General features: G+C 42.2%; 1 protein-coding gene across 1 annotated transcript in view; it reads left to right on the forward strand.

The window, feature by feature from the left end:
- Pgm5 (phosphoglucomutase 5) overlaps positions 1-26,101 on the forward strand; it is a 162,202-nt gene that overhangs the window by 105,040 nt on the left and 31,061 nt on the right. Inside the window, exons 8-9 of the mRNA XM_027406496.2 lie at positions 11,380-11,515; positions 15,205-15,388. Of these exons, the coding sequence (XP_027262297.1) occupies positions 11,380-11,515; positions 15,205-15,388 (320 nt within the window). The remainder of the gene's footprint in view (positions 1-11,379; positions 11,516-15,204; positions 15,389-26,101) is intronic.

Here is a 26,101-nt window from a genome sequence, read left to right on the forward strand (position 1 = left end):
ATGTCCCTCGTTTCCAACTTGTAGACAATGGTCCATCATAAGAGTTACTTATCTATGCTAGAACATGCATTTCAGAATCAATGCTAATCATAGGAAGAGAAATGGGATAGATGCAGAGAAGCTTCTAGAGTGTACTTCAGCTTTCCAAAGTAGAGGCCTGTGCCAGTGTCCCTGGGGCATGGAACTGTGTACCAACCAAGAATGTACAGTGCAGTGCCAAGAGAGCTTGGAAATAAGACTCAACCTCAGCTCAAGGATGCCAAGACATTGCCCAGAGTTAGGTCCACAAGGAGCAAGCTATATCCTGAATAGAAATGTCCCTGCTGGCATCTCTGGTTCACAGGGTTGCCAAAGTAGCAGTCTGGTAGACAGAGCTGTGTTTGGGTTTCTCTTGTGTGAGACGATCCAGGTAGCAGGAACCTGCATTCATAGCTATATCAAAGAAACTGGACAATAAAGGCCAAGTCATCTTTTATGCTAGGATCAGGTGTCCACCCATGGCCCAGGAAGGATCTGGAAATCTGCTTTACTGGGGGGTAGGGACATTTTGTACATACTTAGTCAAACAGAAGATTATTCATCTAAATGGCATTTGGGCTTCTTCTTCCAATTTTAAAGGAATCTGGGCTTATACCAAACACAAAGAGAATGTACTAATATACTAAAATTAGGATTTTTTTAAAAAGCCAAAACTTAGGGGGAAACTTGTTTTTTGCACTGTTGAAAATGTTCCTCCACTTTTTATCATTAGCATCAGTTTTCTAAGAGGTCATGTTGTTTTCAGAGTATATGGATTGTCGTAGCCCAGAGTTTGGAAGTTTGTCCCATTGCAGGCAATGCTGAAGAACTGCCCTCCATGTTCAAGGGCTCTGAGCTTGACCACCAGAGTTAGTACTGTCACCTGCACAGCAGCAAAGGCTCTCAATCCTGCCAAAGAAAACCATGCACTACAACAATATTGGTTGTTTCCAAGCAAGCATGCTATGTTGAGTTTTCTACAATAACAACCTTGTTTGTTTAAGTAAGTCAGATTATTCCTAAGTTAATTATGCATCCATTTCTTTATGAAAATCTGGAATTACATACAGAACTCCTGACAATAATACACTTATCTAAATTGCCCAACCAGATTTTTGCCTTGTGGATTCTTGAGTACAGCACCATGGCCTCGAGTTGGCAATTTTCACATCTTGGATTTTAGCATAACAGAAAGAGCCCTGTTGCTTGCCTTGCCTCAGAGTCCTAAGTACCCTTCTGATTTTCTGAGGTCTGCTGGATTTCTCTGCTGTCATGTGGGTACTGCAAACATGCCAATGATAGGAGCCGTGCCTGCCTTCTTCAGACCTCATTCTTTGATATAAAGAAGGTCTTGAGTAAATGCTCATAGGACCCATAGAAGAGCAGAAAGAGAGATCTAGGAAAAGAGGGAAGACAAGGAGGGAGCATTTCAACTTTGCTATTTCTTCCTCTCATCAGTAATGGTATTTTTATCATTCTTAAATGGATGTGTTTCTTGAAATCTGGAAATACGAGTATCCCAACATTTTGAAGGACTCACTGGGACAACTCAAATATACACACAAACCATTTGGGGATAGCCCACTTGAAAGAGGATGTAATAAAGATTGATAAAAGCAAAATTATGTAAATTCTAAAACTATTTTGATTTTTTGTTATCATTACCAGCACAGATTCGTAACTAATAAAACACTTCTAGAAAGATCTCTCCTTCCAAAACCCATACAAATGGTCAGATTTTAAAGTGTTGGTAGTTTGTACTATTAACTTGTCCAGTTCCCCTGTGGGTGCTGACACTCTCTGGGACACTACTATGCTTGACAGTAGGCTGTTTCCAGCTTTTGTGGTGTTCTTGATGTCACTAAATATTAGTGTCTTTATCATAGTCATTCTGTGATCTGCTGTTTTGTGGTCTGCAATATTGACTTATTCTCCAGGGGCTTTGTGTAAGGAAATTTTGTACAGTTTATGGCACCCTCAGGCCACTCTCCTCTGTTTCTACTCTCATTATATATGATCTACATACATTGTGACTCAAGACTGGGTTCCCAGCAGTGCTGTGGCACAGATATTGAGGAGGCTTCAGTCTCCCATGTTTGTCCAACTATTTTATGTTTCTCCAAGTCAAATGAGGGAAAGCTTATGTCTGCTCTCTTCCAAGGGGTCTTAACTTCACATTTGTCTGTTTTCAATTCTGCCCAGTCAGCAGGAGAAAGAAAGAGGTCAACCTATCTCCAAGTTTCAGATAATTGAGTATAGTTATTTTTCTTCTCTGTGGCCAGTGCTTCTAAATTTGGCTAGATTGCAGAAGGGGCCAGCGGTTGTGATGACAACATTATCAAGGTTGGGAGAAAGTTTCTCTGCAGGACTGTTAGAAATGGGCTGTGTGCAATTCAGTCTAGGTTAGGGAGAGTGTAGAGGCACTGTGATTACATCCCCAAGAGCCTCCTTGTAACACTGGGAAATTGAAACTACTTTTTGGATTCTCTGCAAGCTATCACCTGCTGTGTTGGAAACAAAACTCCCATTAGCGTGGGAAGAATATCTCCATCACATGACCCCTTTCCATGAGATTTTCATGGAACACTCTCCATTGACCACTCAGTTAATACTGCATGTTGTTGATGAATAGTGGCAAGAGTGTTGTGTAAATGGAAACACAGGATTGGTGCCTTTGAGCTCCATCTACACATTCCAGTGCCTCCTGGGACCTAGAGCCTAGGGGATCGTGGCCATTCGTTACAGGCTAAAGATTTCCAAATAGAATGAGAATTACTTTGCACAGTGCCTATTAAGGGACTTTTAAAGACTGTGCCTTGTCCTTTGGGATTTAGATTCGATCCCTAAAATTGTACTTTGAGCATCCCTAATGGGTTTTGGAGGTGGGGAGAGTTACTAGTTACTAAGAGACCTTACGGAGGAGGGAGTGTAGTGACTGAGTGAAAGGTCTTTAGCCTGAAATCTATTGGGGATATTCCTGGTTTAGTATATGACTTGTTGGAAACAATTCCTAGAGAGTTCTGTTGTTCCTATGAGCCTTGGTAACACAGGAATAACGTGGGATATATAAATTAAGAGATCTCTATTCTAGGGTTAGTGTGTCACTGGGAGGGAAGTGTGTCCACTGGCTGCCATGAAACTGCCAACATGCTCCATTCTCTGGCCTGGGGAGTCAATTGACTAGGAATAAATAAATAAAATAGTGCTAATATTTGTTACTTATGGAAGCCTCATAAACAATAGACACAATGCCTTGACACCCCCCACTCCACGCTTTGTTTTCCACCCTGAAATGAAGAAGGGACCATAAATGGCTCCTGTTTTATAGATGAAGTCACTGTGGCTTAGGGAGGCTCAAGTACCTGGCTAAAGTCATCTTGACCAAGAAAGGATTCACTCTTTTTTTTTTTTTTTTTTGCAGGTTTTTTAAATTTTGAATTAGAAACAAGATTGTTTTACATGACAATCCCAGTTCCCTTCTCCCTCCCATCCTCCCTACCACCTCCCCAACTAAAACCCTACCTATCACAAATCCTTTCTGCTCCCCCTGGATGGTGAGGCCTTCCATAGGGTGTCATCAGAGTCTATCATATCCTTTGGGATAGGGCCTAGGCCCACCCCCGTGTGTCTTGGCTCAGGGAGTATCCCTCTATGTGGAATGGGCTCCCAAAGTCCACACCTATGCTAGGGATAAGTACTGAACTACTACAAGAGGTCCCATAGATTTCTGAGGTTTCCTCATTGAAATCCATGTCCTGGGGTCTGGATCAGTCCCATGCTGGTATCCCAGCTATCAGTTTGGGGAACAAGAGTTCCCCGATATTCAGGTCAGCTGTTTTTGTGGGTTTCACCAGCTTTGTCTAGACCCCTTTGCTCTTCATTCCTCCTTCTCTACATCTGGATTCCAGTTCAGTTCAGTGATAAGTTGTGGTTGTCGGCTTCTACTTCCACCAGTTGCTGGATGAGGGCTATCGGGTGGCATATAAGACAGTCATCAATCTCAATACAAGGGGAGGGCATTTAAGGTAGCCTCTCCTCTGTTGCTTAGGTTGTTAGCTGGTGTCATCATTGTAGATTTCCAGACATTTCCCTAGTGCCTGATTTCTCTGTAAACCTAAAATGTCTCCCTCTATTATGGTATCTCCATTCTTGTTATCTTCTATTCTTCACCTGACTCAACCTTTCTGCTCCCTCATGTCCTCCTCACCCTCCTCTTCTCCCCTTCTCATTCTCCTAGCTCCCTCCCCCCTCTTCCTGTGCTCCCAATTTGCTCAGAGGATCTTGGCCCCTTTTCCCCTTCTCCAGGGGACCATTCTCTCTTAGGGTCCTGAAAGGATTCACTCTTCCTGGTTCTCCATCACCTGCTGCTGCTATTTCAATTCAGTGAGGCTAGCAAGTCATTTTCCAAGGCCCTTCTTATCCTTTTGTATGGAGATGGAGTCAATTCCATGTAACTTGGAGGATGGTGTCTTGTAAATGGCATAGCACCGGGAGCTGGCAGAGCTAGCTCTAGTCTTGACAGCCCTGCTCTAGTCTGTGGTTCTGTTGATTCAGACAGCTTTGATTTTTCCGCACCTTTCATCTTCTCACCTGTGAGATGGGTCTTGTCAGGCAGATGACCTATGGAGTTTCCCCTATTGCGATACATTGCTCTGTCTAGCTTCACTTTTAGGAAGGAGCCATAGGTCCATGCTGTCACTTATTTAATTCATGCAGCAAACATTTCCTTCATGCCTTTCAGGAGCCAGGCCAGGAATACAGCGAAGAGAAATTTTAGATGTAAGCCCTTCCCCAGTAGAGTTTGCAAGGCAGCGCTAAAAGGACAATTAGCCCGATCGTGTTGTGTGAGCTATCATTAGTAGCACTGTCTTTTTCATATGGCCCATCTATTACAACTCTTACTTATCAAGACCCATGGAGCCTACAGTGCGGAGGACATGAGGGCAGCAGTTGCTGCCACATGGCCTTTCTGAACTCACAGCAGGCTCTGACCCTGTTCAGGCAACTGCGCATTTCAGAACATTTATCTTTTAGCATGGAAAGGTGACTGGCTTTTAGTGAGCCTTCCTTCCTATCATATGCGAGAGAGTTGAATACAATTAGAGAAATATAGACAAAACAAGTTGGGTCACCATTCTTTAGTACATTCTGGAGTCTATCCAGAAGGTTTTATCTCATGATCCTGCTGGGTAATGAAAATAAATCCCTGCCGTGGGCAGATGACATGAAGATGGAGAGGGTTTCACAATTGAATGAGAGTTAGAAGTGAGCGGACAGGAGCTCCTGAGATGCGGAGTATGAAAAGGGAGAATTGCAAGTCCATTCCCCATCCCTTAGATGGAAGGCCTTAGCCATCTCTTGCCACATGTTCACTCCACCTGCTTTCCTCTGGAACTTCTGTTATCACCTTGCTACCCAGTAGTCAGGAAGTCCAGAGGTTTTTGGAGCCAAGCTGCCCAGATTCAAATCTTCTGTTTGTTACTTAAGAGCTGTGTGACCTCATGTGGCTGACTTGACTGCATCCCTTGTCCACAAGAAAGGGTTGTCACATTGTAAGCCTTAGGAAAGTAATGTATGAAATAGCTGAGAACGGTGCCTGTGCCTCACTGTTCTCATGGAAGGGAATTTACTCTGCTTGTAGTTCTGCTTTCACAGTCAGCGTGATGTTTACATATGTAACTGTATGGGCGCATATGCCATGCCTCATTTTGGGTTCCAGGGAATGTGTGTGCAGAAGCACATGCTGAATGTTCACGTTTCCTAAAAAGTACCCAGAACCTCTTTGGAAAAGTGGTCCTTTCTATTGGATGGCCAATGTTCTGCTTTGTCCGGGACATCAAAGCTTCTTAGGAGATGGGACTTCTCACACCCAAACTGGAAAAGTCCTAGGATGAATTGGTCACTCCAGAACTAGCCAGGTCCTCACATTTCCAGATGCAAATGACAGGAAGAAACTGTAAGTTTCACCCACATGACGAGCCCAGGGGTATCTTGAGCTGGACTTACGCAGTAGCTGTTATCTTCATCCATACTTACAGCAAAAGAAGGTGGACATGGACCTCAGGCCAGCATGAGATTGTGCTTCTTCTCAAGAAGTCCCTCCCAGCCATGGCAGCCTGTGACACTCACCCAGGGAGCTATGAAAGGATTCCCAATGTCTGGGGTGACAGGCCCTACAGGATCCTGAACGTGGGTGTTTGTAAAAGTTCTTCAGTGACTATAGCATGCCATCCAGGCTTGAGAACTGCTAGCTTGTGCTAGAGTTCAGTTACAGTCTTGGCAGCTCGGCTGTGCCAGATGTGAGTGCAAGATGCCCTGGATTTCCTAGCTATGCCAGGTGTGAGTACAGGATTCCCTGGATTTCCTAACTAACAGATTCAGAATCCCTGAGATTTAGTTGCATTGATTTGACCTGGTCACACAGTATATGTGTGGTGTTTTATTGATTTGCACATTGAAAGAAAGTCCTTCTACTTTTCCTTGATTGCCTTCTTTTATTTTTTTCCTGTCTGTTCTCCCCTCTGGTGAGTGCAGTATGCGCATTGGTGACTGCTGACCCTAAGGAACTGATGATGGTGATGGTGTATGCGTGTGTAATATAGGGGCATGTTTGGAGGTCAAAGAACAACTTTTGGGCATTGGTTCTCCCCTTCCATTGTGGGTTCTGGGGATCACATTCAGGTCACCAGGCTTGGTGGTAGATACTTTTACCCACTAAGACATCACACAGGCCCAAGGAATGTGGTTTTAAAGCTTGAAAATGTTCCAGGTCTGATTTGAGTGGAGAGGGATCACTGATATTTCTGACAAGAAAATAGACCCTTTTTTGTGCTGCCTCTACTGGAGTCTGGCAGTGAAGAACTGTGCCCCATTCAGGCATGTGGGTTCTGGCTCGATGGACTGGGCAGATGAAGGTGAGGTGGGCTTGGGTCAGGCTGGCTTGGATTGAGGAAGAAAAGCTGAGTGATACTTCTAGACTTTTGAAACTGGGGCTAAATTCTACTTGCTTTGTCCCAGCTGAATGGCAGGCTTTGGCTGTATGGACAGCCAGAAGCTAGAGGAAGCAAGTTTCAAAAATTGTACTGGTGTTACTCAGTACCCCAAAGGTGCTCCCCTGTGTGTGTGTGTGTGTGTGTGTGTGTGTGTGTGTGTGTGTGTGTGTGTGTGTGTGTCCCGCTGCCAGCCATGAAAAGATAGGAAGGACATGGACAAGCATATCACAGAGTGAAAGAAGCCCACCTCAAAGGGCTGCATACATGCAACATTCTGGAACACACGTGTTCCACATCTAAATATCTATGTATCATTGCAAAATTTAAAAATTGAAGTTTTCTCTTGAAAGTAATATGTACATACTTATTGTAGAAATAAACAAGAGACAGAAAAGAAAAGCAAACAGAGTTCTGAGATTTCAGAGCTACGTAGCCGTTGTTAGATATGTTGCCCACCTGTGCCCACATGTTTCCCCACAAGAATACACTCGATATTATTTTTGTTGAACTGTTTCCATTTGTTAAAATTGCATGAGCATCACTCTATGTTACTGAAGATCTGGTTAATATTTTGCCTATACAGGAGGTTTCTCTTTGGCTTTTTCACAATGACTGTTGCTCAACAGCTAATACTTATTTTTCCAAATTTCCCCTCTAAGTTGTTTCTGTGAGTGAATGCCTCTAAGAGTAAAGGTTAAGAAAGAGAGCAGCAGAGTCCAAAGGCCATTGGCATGTAAAGGCTTTTGATTAGTATTATCAAACTACTGGACCAAATTGCCCTCATCTACACTGGTGCTTCACAATTGCCCGGAAAGTTCCTTTGTAAGCCAGCCTTTGCTAGTGGGGCAGCCTCCAAATGCTTTTCTCTGAGCACAGTGAGACTAAACATTCATTTAGATGTTCACTGGCCATTATTATTTTCCTCTTGACAGTTGCTAATTTGGGATGTGACTCGTGTTGCACTGGCCTCAAAAGAAAAGGGCTTGCTTGTGACTTTCCTACGGCTGTCTACTGGGGTCCCCCTCTTACTGAAAACATTTTATAGCATGCCGTTTGTTGTTTGTGTCATATATTGCTATCTCTTTCTGTGTATCTATGATCTATGTATCTATCATCTCTCTATCTCTCTATCATCTATAGTGTGGGTTTTCTCTCATGCATTCGCATATGAGCACATACATTTCCCCCCATTTATATTAGGCTTTTAGAGAAATACTTGCTTCTTTGTGCATTCACATTTCTTACATGATTTCCCTGGCACTGATAGGGAGGGCATTGGAGTTCACTTGCCTTAAAGATGTATTAAAGGACTCTACCCCCACCAAGCACCGTGATCATCCAATGTCAACATCTACATACTTGCAGCATCATTTCTCATCCCTCTCACTTCCTCAGTGAACTAGAGAGCACAGCTAACTTCATTTGATCATCAGCCCCCTATGATTCTTGGCAAATGTTACCCCTGTTGGCAAAGATGTCCAGGTCAGCTCACAATTTACTATGTGTTATCTACAGATAACCCGGGGTGGGTTTTATCCATCTAAAAGAACTCTGGTCTCCATGCCACTAAATTCTGACATCTCTCTTAAGGCCTTAACAGCATCTAATGGTTCTATCTCTGGTAATGTGATCCAGCTGGAGATCCAAGGTATGCAAAGCCCTTGTTTTAGACAAAGGGGCATTTTTCTGCAGCCAGTGAGTAAAAGTGACTTTTTTTCAGCTATAAAAGGACAAGAGGGTTTGAGATGATTGCACTGGGCAGGGTTTCCTAGGCTTGTTATTTTGGCAGTGGGCCATATTGCTATGCCTGAGCCTTCCAAATTTCTTCAATTTCTTGTAGCAGCATGAAGAGCTCACTGGCTGGGACAAGTCTCTTTATGGTGTGATGATTAATGCCCAGTGTCTTCTTAACCTGGAGCCAACCACGGTGGGACATCCAACAGTGTCATTGGCAGACCATTGATCAGAGTGTGTTAAGAACTAAAGACTGAAGACTTGACTCTTTCCTATTGATTTAAGTTACTTTGCTGCCCTCTCTGGTTACATGTTTTTCTCCTTGAGAGAAAATATTTAACATTTAGTACTGTAGGTAGAACAATGATGGTAAACAGCCTGTAGTTTCAACCTTAGTCCCCATAGATGTTTGACTTAATGAGGAAAAACATTTTGTATCATTTTCAAGGTTTTAAGAGCTCTGTGTCTGAGTCTGTTTTGTTGATTTGTTAGGTCTATTTCATCACCTTAAAAGCAAGAATGAGCTTGTCCATTCTCACTGCCTGATTGCAATGGGAAATGGTCCACTTTTGGGCTCAGTCTGATTTCCTAAGAAGTTACTATTGCTGAGTCAAAAGAAGAAGAAAGTGGCTTGTGTTATAACAGAATGATTTGTTTTAAAACAAGTATTAGGAATCGGCATTGTAGGCACCATATGAAAATTCCTCTCAGCCACAAGCCTCTGTGATGTCTCAGTCGCTTCTAAATGCTTATGAATATTTAGTTGATTAATCCCAGAAGAAGCCATAGGGTACAGACTGTTACTATCCTTGTAGTATAAACAAGTATAGCAAACAGAAGTAGGTGGCTAAGACAGGATCTGAACATGCAAAATTGTTCTCTAGAATGTGCCTTCCTTTGCTGCCTTTTAAAGGACATGGCCTTACTATGTTACCCGGGCTGACTTTGAACTTCTAACACTGCTTTACCTTATGGTGTAGCTAGAAATACAGGCAAGCACCACCATTGTAGTGCCTGCTCTTTGAACTTGATTCAATTGTTACAGGATCACAAGATTGGTAATAGTATCATTATATTACAGATGAGAAATTGAAGCTTGGAAGGTTTAGCAACTTTTTTGTTGTTGTTTTCAGTTTTTTGAGACAGGGTTTCTCTGTGTAGCTCTGGCCATCCTGGAACTCACTCTATAGACCAGGCTGGCCTAAAACTCAGAGATTCACCTGCCTCTGTCTCCTGAGTGCTAAGATTAAAGGCATTCGACACCACTGCCCAACATGGGCTAGTAACTTCTAAGTGATGTTTCACACCTGGCACACAGCAGAGGTTTGTTGGGCCCCTCATTCCAAAGCCTTCCTCACGCTTTTCTCACACTGCAACATGTTCCTCTCAATTCAGCCCTTTGTCCACTTCAGAGAAAGCTGCTGCTGGCCAAGAGACATAAGTTAAGTATATCTGCAACACAAACTCCTGGGTCCACATGGCCCATCGAACTCCCCATTCGGGCTGTATGAGTTATTTCTATAAGGGCCACAGTGAGAAATGTTTCTCTTTCCTATAATATAAATAGCTGCAGGATCCAGTTTCTCAGCTATCCCTGCCTCTGGGACTTTGGGGTTTCTGTCCTTTGGCTTGGACGCTCTCTTGTCTAGATGCCTGTGTCCGTTTTATCACCCTGACGCCTCATTGTCAGGTGTGATCAACTCACTGGATCTGACCCTCAGAGCTGCATTAGTCTCCAGGGTGGCCATAACGGTTCAGCACAAGATGGGCAGTTTGAATGGTGTAAGTGGACTCTTTAGTTCCAGAGTACTGAAGGCATCCAGTGTGAAGGTGCTGCCCAGGCTGGGTTTCCACTGAGGACTGTGGTGCAGTATTCCTTCTTGCTTCTTCAGAAGCCTCTGTGCACTTTTTAGCTCACAGCAGTGTAACTCCCGGCTCAGTGTCTATGTAGCCTGTGGCTCTATTTCTCCCTTTCCATGTCTTTGGTTATAAGATCAGCACCATTAGATTTAAGACCCAACTGGATATTCCAGGATGACTGCATTTCAAGATCCCTAACTTAATTATACCTGCAAAGACCATTTCCAACCCCTCAGATCCACATCCTTAGGTGACAGAAGACTGTGTCTTTTGTGCTAACCACAGCCTTCATTGCCGTCCTGTGATGCCAGCATCTCCTCTAATTCCTTCAGAGCATTTGTCCTTATCTGATTCATCATATGCTTCTGTCCACTTTTCTCTTGCCTGCCTCCATATACTTGATCTCAGACTTTAAGTAAAGAACTTTCTTGTTCACTTCTGTTTTTGCCAGGATATAGAAAAATGCTGAGATGATTGGAAGAGTTGTCAAATATTTACTGAGTAAAAGGATGAATATATAATAATATCATGTTATTTTGGGTCTTCAATTCCTTCAACAATTTTTAGGATTTTATTATATTTTTGTTGTTATATTATTTGAATTCATTTACATATTTTTAAAGAAAAAAAAACAAGTATATTATAACATACCTACTCTGCATAGTGGGTAAAACTATACAGCTTTTTTGATACAATTCCAAATTGCTAAATGGTCTTGTGACTTTTGCTTTTCCCCAGGAGAGACCCCTCAATAGAATCTCTCTTTTTGCCTTAGGATCTGATCACCTCCGAGAGAAAGATGGCCTCTGGGCTGTTTTGGTTTGGCTGTCCATTATTGCTGCCCGGAAGCAGAGCGTGGAGGAAATTGTTAGAGATCATTGGGCCAAATATGGCCGCCACTACTACTGCAGGTGAGGATGGGCAGGTTCTCTGTGTGTGTCTTGAGAACTACTCTTAGAGATGTTTTCTAAAACTGATGGGCTAGAATTGAACAAGAAAGCATCTTTTAGAAACATCCTAGGGACTGGAAGGCTGGGGTTGGCTGTTAGGGAGTACTGTCAAGGACTACTAAAGTGAAAGGACAGATTTCACTTGCCCTGGTGACATTCCCCCTTAATATTTTCATTGAAGCTATAAGGCAAATGGGTGGTCATGCCAAGAGGGTATCAAAACGCAACACTTTGAGTAATTCCTTGTGATCCTTGGTTGCTGTAGTCAAAGCCGACACATTTCTTGTTTGTTCTATGTGATCTTTTAAAGGAGTGGGCAGACACAAAGCCACAATTGGGTGTTTTTGAAGTCTTCTCCCACCCTGTGTCTAATGCCCACACTAATGGTCAGAAGGCTTTTGTTATGGCTGAGCTGGGACTCTCTGCATGGCCCGCATGGCTCAGCAGCCCCAGATTTTTGCTGGAGGCTTACCCTGATAAAAAGAGACACAGAGAAGGGAAATTTTCTCTCTGAAGGAGGCAAAGGAAAGAATGGGGGCCCGGAACTCAGGGTAGCTGTTCTATCCCTTTCCTGTTGTTGAAGTAAAAGAATATTTCAAGGTTATGCCACCTAGGTGTGTGCCAGGTTGTGTACCTACTACCAAGCCTTGCTTCGGGGAAAGGGTGGTAGAAAGAATTGTTGACTCTGGGCAACTATGTGTGGGAAAGGGGACTTTTGGGAGCCTCAGACTCAGGGTTAGAGACAGAGGTTGGCTCATTCTGTTCTGCATACATGTGGTTATCAGTTTTGGATGTTCAGTTGAGTTTCAAGAGCTTGAGGGGCAAAGAGCTTTTGACTTTTCCCTTATGTGGCGATGTTTCTTCTTTTAAAAAGCATCTACTTAAATAAATATCAGAGAATAATGAAGACCTCGAGGGTACTTATTAAACTCTAAGGGACTTCAGTGTTCCAGGAAATAGAGACAACAGCCATAATAGCTTTGATTCCTGGTTAGTTAAGAAGACTGGGAATGTGAAAATAAATAAATCAGCATATTATACATTGAGGCATATAACAAATTCTCAAGGCAGGTGGGATCTTGTTTTGCCCATCAATATTTCTAACATGGGTCACACACCCCTGATCCTTGGGAAGTTTTATTTATGTATTTGCTTAATTTATATCCAAAGATTAGTTGCCACATGAATTTCTTCTGTTGCATGAAGATCTTACAAAGATTTCAACCTGACAAAAATATTTTGTGCTTGCTAGCTAGCTGGGCGATTACTCTGAGTCAGAGATATGTGCCTTATAATTTGTGGAATGACTGTTTAGGTTCCTGCGAGTGTTTTGAAGAAATGGTGTGATGATAAGTGTATTTATAACATACTTCATGTTTTGTGGCCAAGAGCTTGTAATGTTAATTGCTTCTTTCATAACAATACCATATTAGAGAATAGTATGCAATGGAGATTTAACTTCTTGCAGGACATTCAACTGTATTACAAATTTCTATCCAGAAAAATCACAGAGATTAAGAAGGGAAATAGGGGGCACGTACAGTGAAGGACCTGTGCAGACTCGTGCAATGCCAGCAAATAGCATGCCGAGGGAGAGGTGTTTTTGAAGTAATTGATTTCTAGCTGACATTTTTCTTGCCAGGGAGGAAATAATCAAACAATTTTAGTGTCACTAATAGTGAGACTAAAGTTGCAGCTGGGCACAGTCCCATAATTTTCTTTGTTTGAGTGAATTCCAGAAGCCATTCTCCACTCAGAGGTTACATCCCTTGAGAATGTGGTGCTGGTGGTGTCAGCTGGAGGGGCCATCAGGCTGCGGGGGGGGGGGGGAGAGAAGAGAAGGCAGGGTGGTTGCAGGAGTCGCCTGTGTGGGAAGATGACCCACGAGGTCTCATGCTTATACATGATCTCAGCTTTACTCAGCATGGTCTTCTTCTTTAGTAAACAAACGTTCTCAAGTTTTGAATTTTTGCCTCCAACATTCTCGTTCTCCTGTCTTGTCCATCTTTCTACCGCTTTCTGTGTGTCTTGGTCTTACTATTATTTATTTGTAGAATTTTACTATTTATTTATTGATTGGTAGAATCTTACTTTGGAGCTAGGCTGGCCTTGAACTCGTTTTAATTCTCTTGCCTGAGTCTCCTGAATGCTGGGTTTACAAATAAATGCCTGGCTCTTAGATGGGTCTCCCCTCACAGGCCCCACCCCCACCCCAGAGTGTCTATCTCTAATAAAAATCTCATGTCCAAACACATTTCCCAACAGTGTCTTCAGGGCTTTGCTGTTACCTTATTTGTGAAGCTGAGGAAGGATACCTGGTGTAGGAAGAAGAAAGATGCACTAGACATGGTGTCATTTGGCAAGTGCTCTGATATTTGCTGAACGTCTTTAGACCTCTCAAGTTGATAAAAGTAGTAGCAAGTATTCAGGGTTTCCATCTTGCAGCTCGCCCTGACCATTCTGTATTCTGCAGAGAGCCCAGATGTGAAGTCCTCCTGAAGCTGCTTAGGCCCAGAGCTCCTCCTCTGGCTCCCTTTGTAAATAACCATCCTCTCTACGCGGTGGGCAGCCAAATTTGGAGATGATTATCTGATGTTTGGAGAGACAATTTCTTTATGTTAGTGACTAAGGAAAACAAAGAAACAAACCAATGAACAATTTTTTTTAAAAGCTCTGATTCCTGGCATTGCGACAACTGTGTGGTATGCATCATCATATTTCAAACTCCAAAACAAACAGGGCAGGGAGAATTTTTAGTCTTTCCCCCCCCCCTTTTGATCACTGCCCCAGCCCTACTATTACATTTGATGCTTGTGGATAGGAAGACTTTTTGAATGGAACAATTGTGACATTTCTTTCAAGTTCTCCAGGGATTTTTATAGTATGCTTAATTCACTTTCTTCCTCTCTCTTTGCTCTTGCCCCCCACCTCCCCAAATTGCTTCCTGATCCCAGACTACTTACATAGCATGCACTGTGCTCCAGAAACAGCAGAGAATATGAGAACTAAGGTCTGTGCCCTTTTGGACTCACATTCTGAAGGGCAAGAACAGATCTGAAAACAAGCAGGAGGGAATCTATAAGACAATGCAAAAGAAAATGTACAGGCGGTGACAGACAAGGGAAGGAAGGAAAGCTCCTTAAGTGGACGGATGCTCCAGAATATCACTATCAGGAGACCTGAAGATTGGAAGAAAAGGATGAGCCAGTGCTTGAGTGTACCAAGCCCAAAGAAACCTAAGAATGTATGAGGTGGAGGGGACAAACACCAAGTACAGAGTGGCAGTGACTGATGTGTCACCAGGGACTGAAGTGGAGGCCATGGTGGCTTGTGCAAAGTGAAACAAAGTCAGTTCCGATCAAGCTAAGTAGGACAGGGTTGTATCTCATAGTGTGTGATAGTCTGCTTGGGGTTTTGTTCTCAACGTGACAGGAGTTTGGGGATGGGTTTAGAAGAAAGGAACAACATAATTTGAGTTACAAGGCCACCATGTGGAGACTGCCTTGTAGAGGCTGTGAGGAGAAAGCGAGGCCCCCATAAACAAGCTTTTCTCCATCTACTTTCCTGGAACCAGGGCCATGAGGAATCTACCCAACTGCCAGTTCTCTGATTGGGTTTTATTCTTCCTGTGTGCTACCTTCCCCCAACAGGTTTGACTATGAGGGACTGGAGCCCAAGGCAACATACTACATCATGAGGGACCTGGAGGCCCTGGTTACAGACAAGTCCTTCATTGGCCAGCAGTTTGCTGTGGGGAGCCACATTTACAGCGTTGCAAAGACAGACAGCTTCGAATATGTGGACCCTGTGGATGGCACTGTGACTAAGAAACAGGTACTTGCTGGGGAATCATGGAAACAGGTGGATTAGGCAAAGCAGGTGGACAAAGTGTGTAGGACTGGAGAAATCTTTAGGGGGTGTCTTTTCTGTGCTCTTCAGTTAGAACAATAGAGTTCTCCATCTATGAAGAGGAAGCCCTCAATGAAGGTTACCTTATTACTGGTGGAGGGTGAATTAGAACCTGGGCCTCTCGGTCCTATATTGCTTATACCTGGTAACTGATGAATCAAGACCTCTAACAGGAATAGGCCCCGGATTTCCTTCTTTAATGGTAGCAGCCTACAAGTGCTTTTATGTGGTGGCTATTCTTGGTGATAAATTCAGAGAAGTTCCTAGAGCAAAATACCCCTGTCGTTGGGATCTCCCAGTGTATGGTACTTCATCTTCTGTTACCCTATGTCATCAAGGAAACATAAGGGCTTAGATAAATTCAGTCTCTTGGGAGGGAAAGAATAGTTGGAAAGTTTTCCTAGAAATCCCACGTGGAAGATTCATGGATGAATGCTAATCTCAGGCAAGTAGCAAAGCCAGCTGCAGCTTCAATTATGCTCTTGTTTTTGTGAATTGTATGAGAAAAGTTGATGTCTCTATAATGATTTTTCCCCTCCCAGTCTTGTGTATTTATTGGCTATAGCAAGTACTAACCCCTCTGGAGCACATCACAGACATTAACATTTACAATATACGTAATACAACCCGAGTAATGTTAAGAGCAGTTGAGTTCATGAATCCCCAAGTTCTTATCTTTTTATACATTCTTTGTAAGTGAAGACAGTAACAGAAGGCAGGTGCTGCAGGTGTTTGGGACTAGATATGTACTGCTATCCTAATTTAACTAGTATTTCCCCTGTAATCTTTATTTTGAAAGCCCCAACACTGTGGGTACTCCAAATTCCAGTGCATTCTTTTTTTATTCTCTTGGTACTGCCTCCAGTTGGCTTAGTTTTATAGTTATTTTTAAAATCTCCATCAAATATCAGTGCTTTGGGCTGGGGAGATGGCTTAGCAGTTAAGAACATTTGCTATTACAGAGGGCCAGGTTCAGTTACTAGCACCCATGTGGTAGCTCAAAACCATCCGAAACTCTAGTTTCAGTGGCTATGATGCCCTCTTCTGGTTTCTGTGGGCACCAGACATGCACATGATGCATAGACATACATTTAGCCAAAACACTCAGGTATGCATTAAAAATGCAAACAAGCACTAGGCGATGGTGATACATGCCTTTAATCCCAGCACTCAGGAGAGAGAGGCAGGTGGTAGTCTCTGAGTTTGAGGCCAGCCTGGTCTACAGAGTGAGTTCCAGGAGAGCTAGGGCTATACAGAGAAACACGGTCTCAAAAAAACAAAAATGAATAAATAGATAAACAATGAAAACAAGGAGTCCTTCATTTTAGAAGTCCTTCAGGTCAGCTGAGAAAGGCAAAAGTAGTCAAGAAAACAGTCAGGATCTGGAAGACAGAATGGAATCATGCCACTTGCTGTGTAGACTTCAGGGAAGTTCCTTAATTCTTGATTTCTTAGGCCCATACTTTTGTCTCCATCCATGCGCACAATTGTTTCAGAAACAGAATAAAATATGATAGAAAAATATAAGTTTTCCTTTCTAAGATAGACAAAAGCCCTGATTTTTCTTTTGATAGGGAGAACCCCACACACCTGTGGCTCTTCGTTTCACCAAGGATAGTTCTTGCCTACTGGCCTTGCTCTGAAATAGCAGCAGTGATGCAGCCATCAGCAGCAATAGAAAAATGGGGTGCTCATATGACATTTTTGAGTCCCTATGTCCTGAATACACATTTTCGTGTTTTGTTTCGCTTTCCCTCCAGACCAGCCTGCCTTGTGCCCAAGGTTTACTTTGTTTTTGTTGCCATTAGATTCGAGAGACTTGAAATATATATATATATATATATATATATATATATACATATATATATATGAAATATATATATATATATTATGTATATATATATATATATATATATATAAAAATTTAATAGAAATATATAGAAATAAAATAAATAGAAATATATATATATTTCTTTTTCTAAAGTATGTTTCTGGGTCTACAGCTCTAACACCCTGAGTTTCCCCCATCTTGTCTAAAGTATCCCTGTGAGGTTTCTAGCCTCTAGAGAAAGCTTGGGACCCTCTTTTGGGGTTACTGGTCTAGATACAACTACAATGAAGATGTTATCTAGCCATGGGAAGCCTAGCTGCTGAGCTCATTTATTTGTTGTTTGATCCAACATTTCTCTAACTTACATCTTTCCTGGGACATTAAGTATTCAGATGGGATCATCTTAGATGCGCTTTAATCAGTCACATCAGGCCACTTCTTCAGCTGGGTCTCAAATTCTGATGTACGTTTATCCCAGTCCCTTTCCCTCTGTAAGCACACATGCTAGTTTTCATTTGAACTCTGGATATATTAATATTTTCCTTTCTACACTGTTCCACCTGAGCTCAAATGTATTTATAAATAGATCAGTGTTGCCAAGACCTGCTCTTGGGAATTTTCTGGTAAAGAAGAAAAAAGACTGTTGTAACATGAAAAGTAATTGACCCAGAGACTGATACCGGGGTTCAAACTTCAAACTGAAGATCAGAAAAGCAAAGCAGCTGGCCACTAGCTTCTTAACTCTACCCCAGGCTGAATGGGCTGATCCTGTCTCCACCAGCTCTCACCAAGCCTCAGACTATAACCACTCCTCAGCGTGGCTGGAGAATGAATGCCTCTACTGAATCCTGATACTGACTTATATACCTCTCATGAGTCCTGGGATTAAAGAGGTGGGCTATAATTCTCTTTTAGACTGATTCAATCTTGTGTAGGTCTGGGTGACCTTGAACTCACAGAGATCCATCTACCTCTTAATCCTGAGTCCTAGGATTAAAGGTGTGTACCACCACGTCCTAGCTTCTGTCTGCTGGGATTAAAGGTGTGTATCACCACTGCCTGATCTCTATAGCTTGAGGGTGGTGGCTTTGCTTTTCTGAATTATCAGTCAAGCTTTAATAAATCATGAATAGTATATTACTATAGACTATCTCCTTTTCTCTCATATCAGGGCTCTGTGAGTGACATCTTCATGTATGGGTGGTTCCGAGCCCTACTGCAGCTTTTCTGCAGGCCTGGGTTTGGTTTAGTGAGGGTGATGAGGGACCAGTTAACACTCAGCTCATGAATGAATTGTCAGCTAATCAAAGGTGGCTCTTGGCACAGTTTGTTCTGTTGGTTGCTGTATAGAGGGACTCGGCACAGTAGGGTTGTGCAGTCTTTGGGGTTATCAGCAGACACCAACTCAAGGATAGTTGAATCTAAGGCACAGTTCAGGTAATATTGCACAAAATCTGCACACTTTCTGAGTGATAGACACTTAAAAGACACATTTGAGTTTAAATTAGCTTGTATGATTTCAAAATAGTCATGGAGTGCTTGGGTAGACTCACTGAGTTGATATTTACTGAGAGTCTACAAAATACATAATTTTGGGTTTTTATGCATTTATTCATTGTGCAGTTTTCTAAACATAAATATGTAGTGACTTTATAGTCATATAATGTACATACCATACAATTCACTCATTTAAAGTGCAGATTTCAGTGGTTTTTACATTGACAAAGTAATGCAGTCACCACCTCATTAAATTTTAAAACATTTTCATCACTCCACAATGAGACCTTGCTCATTTTAGCTTCCCTCTCCCTTCCAACACCCCTCCAGCTTCCAGGTCCTGGCAATCAATGACCTACTTCTATATCTTTGGATTTGTCTATTTTGGGCATTGCCTCTAAATGGAATCACATGTGGTCTTTGTGACGTGACTGCCTATTCTCAGTGCACTATTTCCCTGGCTTTCCATATTATACTGTATACCAATACCTCATTCCTTTTAAAGCTGAGTTGTACTCTATTGTGTGGATGCTACATTTTGTTTTCCGTTTGTCCATTGATAGGTTTTCACTTAGTGCAGTTTCCATTTTTGACTGTTATAATGAACCTGCTGTGAGTGTTCACATGCAGTTGTTGTGCAGACATGGGTTGATAGACAACTAGAGTGCAGTTGTTCAGCTAAACCTTAAAGGAGCTGCCATGCAGTCTTCAAACCCAGTTCTACCACTTTCCATTCTCGCCAGCAGTGTGTGAGGGGTCCAGCTTCCCACACTTGGCTAACATTTATGACTGTATCTTTTTGATTTTTAAATACTGTTGTTTTCAAACAACATACTATACTGTGGATTCCTTTAAAATTAATATAGGGGCAGAGTCAAGCATAGTCTTTCTCTCTCTCTCTCTCACATGCAACACACTCACACACTCACATAACACATGAACTCTCTCTCTCTCTCTCTCTCTCTCTCTCACACACACACACACACACACACACACACACACACACACACACACACACAATCCTGGCACCCAGGAAGCTGAGGATCATGACTCTGAGGTCAAGCAAGCTAAGACCAGGCCTAAAAAAAAGAGAAAAAAAGAAATGTTATAACCATAGGGGACAACAGCAGTATCCAAAACACAAAGGTAAGCTGGTAACTGTACATATGCCATAGAAGACAGCTCACTGTCCTCTTCAGCATCTTATTCCTCCCCGGCACTATGTTGTCCTCTTTGGCATCCCATTCCTCTATTGTTTGAAATCAGACAAACACAGCTTTAAAGGCTGTCTTTGTCACTGTCCAGATCTTTGCTGTTGGGTTGAAGCTCAACTTGAGAGGCAGTAGTGAATGGTGCCCAGCATGCTAGACGATATCTGAGGGAAACATTCTACAGAGCTCTGGTGCAGGGGCTGCATGCTAGCTAATCCACACACAAGAAATATTCCTTCTTTCTCTTTATCCAGAATCCTTAACTTGAATGAGCAAAGGATACATTATTTCCCCTTCCTTCTGTCTTTCCTTCCCCATTATGTCCAGAGCTGTGTGTACCTACACCCATGCATGCATATACATGCACAAGTATATGGTTTGAAAACACTATATGGCATGTACTAGTGTTAGAAAACATTGTGGTAAGTCTGTGTTCTATCTTAGCCTTCGATGTTTTGCAGTGAACGTTGAGGCTCAGGTGAGTGATCCCATGGTAGTGGGTGTTCGTAGTTTGCTCTATAAATTCAACTTACTAGAGAAAGGAATTAGATAACATACATGGCTTTCAACAATGCCTTTTATACAAAAGTTTTGATCTTTATTTGATACAGAAATTATCTGGTGGTTTTTGTTGCTGTTGTTTTTTGCTTGTTTGTTTTGTTTATTTTAAGGACAGAGTTTCTCTATAACAGTCCTGGCTGTCCTGGAACTCATTCTGTAGACCAGGTGGCCTTGAGCTCACAGAGATCCACCTGCCTCTGCCTCCTGAGTGCTGGCATTGAAGGTGTGTGCCACCATTGTTCAGTTACCAAAAATCATCGGTAAGCACAGCATTGTGCTCTGAAGTAGCCTATGCCTCATGGCACTGCTGGGAATTCCACAAGCAACTGTGAAGGGTGTGGTCAGGAAGTCTAAGGATTGGAATAATTCTTCCACCTTTAAAGTCAAAATTTTAAGTTCTAATTTCTGACTTGATTTTCCTTCTAGCTTCTGTGACAAAAAGCCCTGACAACAATGATTTAGGGGAGCAAGGGTCCATTTGGTTCACAGTTCCAGCTTATAGCAGAGGTGTCACAGGCCAAATAGTACTTTCTTCTGTTTTCATGTCACATGCATTATCCTCTCTTCCCCCCCTTAGATTTCTTTCTCCCCTCTTATAGACCTCTTTCAAATCCTCTTACACACATATATTTCAATCTATATTTCACATATAAGAGAGAAGTATGGGAAACTTGTCTACACCTGGCTTATTTCACCTGACATAATGATCTCCAGTTCTATCCATTCTCCTGCAGATGTAATCATTTCATTTTTATTTACAGTTGAATGAAACTTCATTATATATATCACATTTTATTTATCCATTTATCTGTTAATGGACATCTAGGCTAGTTTCATATCTGGCCTGATACATGTAGTACAGCAATAAATATGGATGTCAAAGTATCTCTGGGGTATGATGATTTAGAATCCTTTTGGTATATACCTAACATTGCTGAACTAACTGCATGGTAGTTCTGATTTTAGTGTTTTGGGAAATTTCCATGCTATCTTCATAGTGGATGTTCCAGTTTACACTCTTACCAATAACGGATAAGGCATCTTTTTCTCCATATTCTCACCAAAATCAATCAATAAGAAATTTTTTGAGACCAGTTTTCACACTGTAGCTCAGGCTATCCTGGAATTCATTATATATCCTAGGCTGACCTTGAACTTGCTGAGTCAACTGCCTAGCCTTTTGCTTCCCTTTTTTTTTTTAACATTTCTTTCTTTAGAATTTCATACTTGAGTACAGTATTTATGTCATTTCCCACTCTTTCCCCTCTGCAACTCCTCCCATATCTCATGCCTCCCCACTCCCCAAATTCATAACCTCCTCTTCTTTAAGTATTGTTGTTACACATATTTGTGTATGTGTAATATACTAAACATGATGAGTCCCCTTAGTTTTGCTCATCTGTATATTGTTTAGGGCTAACCACTTGGGATTGGAAAAACTATCAGGGTCTGGTCATGGGAGAAGACTGATCATTCTCTTAGTAGCCAGTAGTGGCCTGTAACTATTCCCCCAAAGATGAGACCTTGTAGGATTTCCCCATCTACTTTGGGAAGATGGCTGGTGTTGTCATTGTACAGGTCTTGTCAAGGTGACCACATTGTTAAGATTTCATGGGTACAACTCTTTGTGACATACAGAAGACGAATGTTGACCCTTACATGTTGATCTCATAGTCTTTCCACGCCCTCTTCATGATATTTCCTGAGCCTTAGGTGTAGGGGTTGCTATAGAGATATCAACTGGGGATGGGCACCACACAGTCAGTTATTCTCTTCATTTCAACCAGTTGTGCATTTCTGTATTGGCCTCTGTCTACTGTAAGAAGAAGTGCCTTTGATGTGGGGTGAAAGCTACACTTACTTGTGGGTATAAGGATAACTATTTAGAATGCAGTTGGAGATTATCCAGGTTTAGGAAAGTGGCAGCTGTAGGTTCTCCTTGATGGTCCATGACCTCACAAGTCACAGTTAGTTGGCTAGGTTTACACTACCAGGCATGAACTCCCTCGTATTGAGTGGACCTTAAATCTGATTAGGTGATCTTCCACCTTCTTGATGAATTTGCTCTCCCTATGGTATTCTATCTGAGAAAATAAAAATAATAAATGGCTACATGACATAGTCACTGGGAAAATTAAGTACTACCTGTGAATTCCTGGCACAAAAGGAATATTAGCAAATGATTAACTAAGCTTACTTAAGCAACCTTGAGAACACCAGGGATGTAACAGTGGTTGAGCATTGTACTACCTTGACCTCCAACACTGTAACAAAGGAAACAAAAAGAACATCCCGTGATGGGGAGATCTGGCCATTTGATGAGCCACATAAAGCAAGAAAAGCAAAGGAAAGATAGACTGTCAGGGTGTCTTGTGAAGATTGGAGCAGGCCTCTGGTGTCTGAGTCATCGCTCAATGACTCAACTCACATACTCCCTCCCCACCATCGCCCCTCACCTCCAACACATTCGTCTGACTCATAAAGAGAATGGTTCTTATAAGGCAGCGTAGTCCTCCCTTTTTGTCCTTAATTTGAGGTCAGAGTCAGGAAACAGATAACGGGGGAAAAGCCATTCTGCATGCATCTCTAAAGTTGAAATGCTTTTCCAACCAAATTGAAGCTAAAATTCAGTTGTGGTAATAAGTCCCTGGCCAGCCTCATGACTGTGGAAATATCTAGGGATGTCTGTCCCACCTGAAACCCTGCAAGGGTCATGCCAGAGGCAAGAAGGAAGCCCTGAAGTGCTCCACCTCATCTTGAATTCCAAGTGCCTCCTCTACCCTGAGTGGCTTTCCAGACTTCATGGGATTTGCTATGACTGGTTTTAAGATGTCTGGTGTTTACTCTTTTCGGAACCAAGAGTCTATTGGATTTAGAAATCACAGTTTAATAAGGTGTGGTGCCACTGCAGTTCTTCCGTGTTGTTTTGGGGGAATCTGTCATTGTTTATTCTCAGGTAACATTGAGTCACATGAGTGTGACCAATGGTGCTTTCTTCAAAGACAAGTGGGAAAAAATGAGCCAATAGTTACAATGTGAGTAGGGGAGCAGTTTGATCAAATTACTGAGTAGTTTAAGATGTTTCCAGTGTATGCCCTGTAACAAGATGAGGGAAAGTTTGGCAAGCCCTGGGGGTGTGAGTCTTGCTTCAAGGGTGAATTTGTTGTGCAGATATCCAGGGCACCACTGGTGCTGGGTCTCTCTCCCTTTTACCACCAACATCCCAGGGAACTTTTTAGTAACAAGATAGTCTCCTAGCATTGCCTCAGCCCATCTACCTGTAGCCTCAGTCCTGTACCCTAGGTGCCTACAGCTATGAGACTCTTCCAATGCTAACAGTGGGAAACATTTTAGTCTTGGTCCCGTGAATGAATGGCATTTGGGAAAGGTGATGACACACCAAGAGCTGGCGTACTGGGCCTCCACCCAGAACTATAGCCTATATCATGAAAATTTGTTTTTAAATGAGCAAACTTGATACTTCAGGAACACAACTTAAGCAACTGAGACTTCTTTTTTCTCCTTATCCACCCAAATCTTCTGTATTTCCATTTAGCAGGCACAAAAATCAGAAAATCCTACCAGTGGTGAAATAATTTGCAAGCAACAGTTCAGCTGATATTTAAAACTTGCTGTAAATAAATGTGCACCAGCTGGCTAACAAGGAGAGCCAAATCCAGTTTGCTCAGGGGTAACTCTTAGCTAACTCTAGGCATGTTAATGCTTCAAGTTATGCAGGCTGCATGGAAGCAGTTGAATGTTCTCCTCAGTCTGAGAGGAAGAAATTCATTCAGAGGAAAGCCTACTCAGAAGAGCATTTGTTTCCAGAGTTGTTATTTTAACACCTAGGAACCAGGTCTGTCCTTTTTAATTGCAGTATTTAGGAACAATAAAGAACATAAATTGGCAGTCTGGAAATCACACCAGTTCTGGGACATGGTGCTGGACTTGGTCCCTAGGTGCCATCATCTTCTCCACCCCCGACCTAGAAAAGTTTACTGAGCCACCAGCATCTATTACATTATGCAAAGGCCACCGAATGGTGTTAGCTGAGGATGCTGGAGCTCCAAAGCCAAGGGCTTCTCTTTCTAGGGATAGATAACTGATCCACCTTCAGCTTCACCTGTCAATTTCAGTCACATCATTATCCATGAACCACCCGAGAGACTATAACAGCAGCAACCGACCATCGCTCTATCACGTGCCATTTACTGGAGTGTAGTTTGTGCATTTAGAGGCAGAATGTTGGAAATGATTCCGTTGGAATGGTGAGCCACCAATAAAATTTATTTAAGTCTGAAAGCTGGCACTTAGACCCTTCTGTGTGGAGCAACAGAAGTGTGTAGTTACCATAATAGGTATAGTGTGGTGTTGAAAAACAATCCCTGTGATAAATATGAATTCCTGTCCTAACTTAGGAAAATATGGAGAAGGTAGTTAAAGTCATTATTTCATGCTCTTCCCCATTAGATAAGTGTTTAGCACACAGGTGCTGTATGCCACTCAGCACTCTGGTCCTGAGAACCCAACAGTAAGCAGGGCAGCTGAGATTCCTGCCCTCTGCTTAATTACACTTTAGCTGGAGAGGTAACTTAACGTTGAGCTTATAACTATTGTAGAATTTATTGAATAGTGTTATGGAGAAATAACTTAGTTGGGCATGTATATTCGAAGAACTAAGGTAGACCAGGATTCTAGAAAACTCTTCAGATGAGATGATGGTTAAGCCATGCCCAGGAGAGCAAGCAGGTGAGAACATTGCATCATACTCCATGACTTTCTTCAATTGAATGTAATTAGATGACTATTTAGTTTTCTTGACAATGAGATTGATTCTAGACAATCTCATGCGGTATTATGATACCTACAATTGAAATTCTGGACTTTAACACTTCTGCAACACTGTAGTCATGGCAAATGAAGACAACTTAGCTGTCTGCTTTGCTAAACAGGCTTCTTAGTGGTACATCTTGCAAACTATTAGATAAAATATTTTCTAGTATACAGTTTCCGTGAAATTTTCCTATTTGTCCTTCAAGGATGAAACACATAGTCAATTCTTTACAATTACCTACTTGTTACTGCTATGAACATAGATTGATGGGGACATGGTTTCTTATTAGTTGGGAGCCCATTCCCCCCATTTCTGCTTCTAGAGAATTCAATTAAAATGAATTAACCTCTCCCGGGAAAGGTTGGTAGGTTTAGGGCTGTCTTTTAAACTAGGAGGAACATCTAAGTGTTCTTCCATCACAAGTACTTTCTGTTGAAATGCTAATGTCTCTGTATGCTCAGGAGGAGACAGTACAGAAGGCAAGGCCACATAGCTAGCTCCACAGGAACTAATAGGGGAAGTGCGGCTGTGACTGGAGGGAAAGCATTTCTGAATCCAAAGTCTCCCAGAGCCAAGGCCAGTGTGGTGTGGAGTGAACAGCGATGAGCAATAATTCTAGCCAAGAAATGGATACATGTGTGTGATCTGTTTCTGATGGTCTGCATTGGATGGTTAGGATTTTGATGAGGAAAACCCAAGCAGCT

The sequence above is a fragment of the Cricetulus griseus genome, chromosome 3 (genome assembly GCF_003668045.3).
Source record: "Cricetulus griseus strain 17A/GY chromosome 3, alternate assembly CriGri-PICRH-1.0, whole genome shotgun sequence".
NCBI classification, from domain to species: Eukaryota; Metazoa; Chordata; class Mammalia; order Rodentia; family Cricetidae; genus Cricetulus; species Cricetulus griseus.